This window comes from Elephantulus edwardii, unplaced genomic scaffold (genome assembly GCF_000299155.1).
Source record: "Elephantulus edwardii isolate Elephantulus edwardi_28Jun2011 unplaced genomic scaffold, EleEdw1.0 scaffold00056, whole genome shotgun sequence".
Classification (NCBI taxonomy): domain Eukaryota; kingdom Metazoa; phylum Chordata; class Mammalia; order Macroscelidea; family Macroscelididae; genus Elephantulus; species Elephantulus edwardii.
In genome coordinates this window covers 5,896,032-5,902,031 of record NW_006399806.1, presented here as the reverse complement: position 1 = coordinate 5,902,031, position 6,000 = coordinate 5,896,032, and the positions used below count along the sequence as shown (strand labels likewise).

At 35.7% G+C, this 6,000-nt stretch overlaps 1 protein-coding gene across 1 annotated transcript in view; it reads left to right on the top strand.

Annotated features, from left to right (window-relative positions):
* Positions 1-6,000, top strand: part of DYNC2H1 (dynein, cytoplasmic 2, heavy chain 1) — a 440,751-nt gene that overhangs the window by 414,365 nt on the left and 20,386 nt on the right. The window contains exons 85-86 of the mRNA XM_006887344.1: positions 73-182; positions 1,636-1,717. Coding sequence (XP_006887406.1) covers positions 73-182; positions 1,636-1,717 — 192 coding nt within the window. The remainder of the gene's footprint in view (positions 1-72; positions 183-1,635; positions 1,718-6,000) is intronic.

Genomic DNA, 6,000 nt, shown 5'->3' with positions numbered 1-6,000 from the left:
TATCATTTTAAATTTATGTTCCAAATTTACAAAATTTTAACTGTGTTTGGATTTTTATTTCATTTCTTTTAGAACTGGGTAGATAAGGCTGAAAGGCAGGTCCTTCTGTCTGACACACTTGATCTATCAGAACTCTTCCACCCCGACACATTTCTCAATGCTCTTCGCCAGGAAACTGCAAGGTAATGAGAATTTAAGACTTATATGTCTTTTATGGTAATTATGTTTGACTTTAATCAGTTCTTATAATATTCCCTACACTGTCAAGAAGTAAATGTAGTGCTAAAATCCAGGTACTTGTGTTACTTCATGAAACTTTACTTTTAATAACACAGTTGTTAGATTTCTTAATGCATCTCTTTTAATTATAATTGTTTTATTAAAAATTAAATTTAAATTGAATTTTTATCATCTTCATAACTTATTTTGTATAATTATGTGTTATAATTTGGTAACCTTGTCATATATATCTATTAAATTAATTCAAATTGTATAAAATTCAAATTTCAATTCTTCATCAGACCAACCATATTTGAAGTGCTTAGTAACGACGTGTAGCCATGACTTATATTTGAATTGTATGTTTTTGTGCAAAATTCTGTTAGACAGCACTGATTAGACTTCTTGGCGAGGAATATATTTGATGGTTAAGATACAATTCCATTTATAGAACATTTAGACTGTCTTATCTTAATATAGTCTATAATTTTTTAACATATTACATGGTGATAAAATAGACACTACTAAAAATATTGTTGTTCTTGTGCCTGTACTGTCGAATGGCACTGACCCATAGCTGACCCTCTGGCGGGTTTTCAGAGGCAGTTAATCAGGAGGAGATTGCCCAGCCTTCTCCTGTGGAGCAGTTGGTGGCCTCGGTGTGCCTTTGAGATTACAGTGCAGCTTCTTGCCAGAAGGCCACCAGCGCTTCATACTAGGCCAAATTTAGAGGTATATCAACTTATATTTCCTCAAGATCACACAATAAATATTAAGATCTACTAGGCAAGTATGTAGCCAAAAGTTAATATGCTTGGCTGTTGAAAAGTTAGAAGTCATTGTCTACCCATAAACATCTCAGGAGAAACACAGGGCACTGGCAGGCCAATTCTGAAATCTCAATGCCTGAAAACCTATGTAGCACAACTCTGCCTTGACACACGTGTCACCATGAGATACAGTCAACTGAGTGACAACTTATGTACTGCAGTTAAGGTCAGTGGTCAAAACAGAAGCTATTAAAATGAAAACAAAAAGGCTTATTCTCAAGAGATTTATATTGTTGAAATTAAGACTGAGACATAAAGAATTAACTTTAAAACCTTGACATACTATGTGAGATATTGTTGTTATGTGTCATCGAGTTGTGGGTTTTCAGAAGCAATTAATCGCACATGAGATTTTCCAACTTGCTCCTGCAGAGCAGCTAAAGAATTCAAATCGTTACAAAAACAAAACAAAAAAATACCCAACCAATTAAAATAATCTAATTAGTTTAAAGGTCGAAACATTCTATTTAAATTATAAATAAATAAATAAATAAATAAATAAAATAAAGTCTGTCTCAAGAACTTGTTATATGTTAATTACTGAGGATTACTTGGTTTTTTAATATTTGATATGTTTTTCTTCTAGGTCAATGAGCTGCTCTGTAGATAGTCTTAAATTTGTAGCATCCTGGAAAGGTCGACTACAAGAAGCAAAGCTGCAGATTAAGGTATGAGGATAATTTCAGATGTTTATCTGAATCTGAGAAACATTGTGACAACTCTGATAAAGAAATACTGAAACTAAAGTTTTAATCAACAATCTTTGTATTGTAAGATCAGCCAGAATAAATTATATAATCTATGTGAAAAATCAAAATAGGTTAACATTCAGCAAGTATCAAGGACAGCTTCCTATCTCAGAAAGTTCAGGGACCCCTCCAGAGTACTAAAGAGCAATGATATCAAGCTGGAGACTAAGTTGCATCTGATCCGGGCCATAGTCTTTGCAATTGTGTGCTGTGTCGGAGAACTGGACAGTGACTAGGGATGATAGAAAGAGAACTGATGCATTTGAGCTGTGGTGCTGGAGAAGAGTGTTGGATATATCATGGACTGCTAAGAAAACGAACAGGTTTGTACTGCAGAAGGTGAAATTGGGCTGCTCCTTGGAGGCAAGTATTTTGAAGCTTCATCTGACATACTTTGGGCATGTTGCAAGGATAGGGACATCATGTTTGGGAGGGTGGAGGGACACCGCAGGAGAGGAAGACCCTCAATGAGATGGATCGATTCAGTGATTGGGGTAGTGGGAGTAGGTGTGTCAGAGACAGTGAGGTTGGAACAGAATAGAGCAGGGTTTAGGGCTCTTGTACATATGTAACAACAACAACAAAAATGAGAATCTTAGAAACATATTTGAAAATTTAAATTTTGGTAAGAGTGCTAATCATGAAGTTCTTTTATATTTACCTTTTTAAACACTTAATTCAATAAATACGTATTACACAATAAATTATTTATTACATGCATACTTAGTTTATTGGGGAAAATTAGATGAAATTGGTAGGTGAAAAGTTAGGGAAATAAATAAGTTCTTGTCATCATAGAGTTTATAATATATGTGTAGATTATTTAACTTAAAAAAAAAATCACACAATATATGATGCTTTACTTCATGTAACTTCAATTTTCCTAGCTGGCTTTTCTGTTAAAATCTAGTAAAATTCTAAATTACTGCTCATAGGTCAGTTTCCAACTCATCATGACCTTCCTCCTGTTCCAGAAGCTACAAGTCTTAATGGGAAGAGATTGCCCATCTTTCTCCATGGCAGCCATTAGGGGATTGGAACTTCCAGAGACATGCAGCCTTTTATTCTGTGTCAAGATATCTTTATAATCCCTGTGGTTAAAACTTTATCTTGGTGAGAATGAAGTTATCCCAAAGTAGAAAATTGCAAGCATATATTGTTTATTAACTTGGAAAAAGACCTACAGTTAATAAAACTAGGTTCTAATCTTTGTTCTCAATTTAAAAAGAACAATTTAGCAACTAATTGAGCATTTTAATCCTTTGCTGTTTCATTTACAGAAAGATTTTTATAATATCTCCCTTGAAATTTTGAAGATTTTCTATAAGGTCTCCAATATGAGGAGTGCTACAGTTTTATCTTGTCTGGATTCAAACTGTTTTATTTTAGCACTATCTTTTAACATAGAAGTGATTTGCTGTAAATGATAGTGTATTTTAACATATTTCTCTACATGTGTTAAAGTAAAATTCTTTATTCTTTGGAGGGAACTCTAGTGGTAGAGCCCACAGAGAGTTGTGCTGTTAAGCAAAGGTCAAGCCTCTGACCATTTGGATCCATGAGTGTCTCCTTGGGAGAAACTGGGCAGTCTCCTATCCTGTGACTTTAGCCTCCAAATACCTACTGAAGCATCAGCTATGAGTTGGTTGAGACTCAATGGCAATGAGTTTGAGTTATGAAATCTTTTTTTCAGAATCACCAAAATATTTTCTTTTTAAAATAAGTATATTCACTGGTAATTATATAAATTCAAAACTCATTTCCATCAAGTCAGAATCAATTCATAACTGACCCTCCAGCAGGTTTCTAGAAGTTGTAAATTGCACCAGAGGAGATTGCCCATCATTCCTGCACAGAGAAGCTGGTGGATTCAGATCTGTATCCGAACCCTTGGATTGGCAGCACTGCTTGTTAGGAGCATAAGTTTGGTACACTGGTCAGAAAATAATGATTCCATTTTTATTAGTCATATATTACCTTATATGTTTACCAGCTTTGAGTGAAAAAGCCAAACCAAACTTACATGCAAGATTTAAAGTACTTAGACTGAGGGTTTTTTTCCTGTTTTGGTCCAGTCATATAAGCTATAATGACACATTTTCAAACGTTTTACATCTGCATAATCTCCAAATGTCTTTACTGGGAAGAAGATTTTTTAAGTTTCTTAGTGTTTGCATTTAACAAAATCAGTAAGTTAATTAATATTTTTATGTTCTCTTTAATAATATTTTTGTTCCTCAAACAGTATTGTTTCAATGGAATGTACGGTTTAAATTATGCATGAAATTTACTATCACTCGAGAATTTAATTAGCTTTAGGATTTTTTTTCAATGACTACCACCTTCAATTGAATTCAATTAGTAATATCTTCAAGAAAAGATGTAGTTATGAAAACAAAGCAATGTCTTAAACCCTGTAGACCTAAGAGAATGTGTATGCATATCGATTTTTAAGATCTGAATGTGGCACTTTAAAATTTCCTTACTATGTTAGGGATTTACTATTTGTTTAATAGCAATTGTGAAACTTGGTACGAGAAAATACACAAATTAAGGTCCTGTTCAAATTGCTTATTATATCTTCTCCAAGGCTGTGAGAAGGTTGTCCTGGCAATACTGCAGTGATTTCAACACCTGCACCAATAACTGCAGTTGCTGTCACATACAAAACAGAAAACAAAACAAAACAATCTTAATTGGGTAAATTCAATTTATTGACTGTGTTAAGAGGCCATTCATAGTGCCAAATCATAGTGATCATAAAGAAAGCTTCTGTTCTATTGGGGTCCAGTTAGGTTTTTTGGTGGCCTAGTGGAGGACCCTTATATTTAAAAGGTGGACCCGAGAGATTATATTTTAATCCCTTGTTACTATATTTTGGAGGAACGTTCTTCTAAATCATACAGCACTGTGGTCAGTTTGCTGTGCTGAGGTAATCTGGGTTTGTCGTGACACTGAACCTTGTGCCACTGGAGTCTCAAATGCCATAATAGAACAGCTGTGTCATACATGAGCCAAACAGCATAATGGCTACTCATTGTGGAGCTCCCAGAATGATCTGGTTTTGGAAGGAGGAGTGGCCTCCACTTCCAAAGAGACATGCCGACATGCCTCTGAAATCTCTATGAGTTTAGAGAAACAATGACAGTTATAAATAGGCTTTAAGCCTTTTGTTCATATATATATTTGTGTGTGTGTGTGTGTGTAGTCATTGTTGTTATGTGCCATTGAGTCACCTGCAACTCATAGTGACACTGTGTACAATAGCCCTAAACCTTGTTCTGTCCCTTGCTTATTGTCTCCGACACGCCTATCCCCATTACTCCAGTGACAAATCACTTATCTCATTGAGGGTCTTCCTCTACTATACTTCCCTCTCCAAGGACTGATCCCATCTTGCAGCATGTCCAAAATATGTCAGAAGCTTCAGAATCCTTGCCTCCAAGGATCAGCCTGACTTCACCTTCTTCAGGACAAACTTGTTTATTCTGTTAGCAGTCCATGGTATAATCAATACTCTTGTCCAGCACTACAGCTCAAAGGCATCAACTCTCCTTTTCTTATTCCTAGTCATTGTCGTTGTCCAGCTCTCTGATGCTTAGCAAGTAATTGTAAAGACCATGGACTGGATCAAGTGCACTTTAGTCTCTAGACTGACTTCGTTGCTCTTCAGTACTTTGGAGAGGTTTCTGAAAGTAGACTTTCCCAATGCAATTTGTCTTGTAATTTCCTGACTGCTGGTACCAAGAGTGTTGACTGTAGAGCCAAGCAAACTGAAGCTGTCAACAATCTCACTGTCTTCACCATCTTTCATGATGCTGCCAGTTAGCCCAGTGGAGAGAATCTGCTTTCTTGATGTTGAGCTTTAATCCATATTAAAGGCTGCAGTCTTTGACCTTCTGCAGCAAGTGCTTCATATGATCCTCAGTTTCAGCAAGCAATGTTGTGTCATCTGCATAAAGCAGATTGTTAATGAGTCTACTTCGAATCCTGATGCCACACTTTTCTTCATAGAGCCCAGCCTCCTGGATTATCTGTTCTGCACATAGATTGGAAAATATATAGAGATAGGAGATAGAGAGAGAGAGAGAGAGAGAGAGAGAGAGGGAGAGATGATTGATAGATAGATAGATAGATAGATAGATAGATAGATAGATAGAAGAGAGCACCTTTATATTTGTATTTAAAAGTAGGTTGGGCCC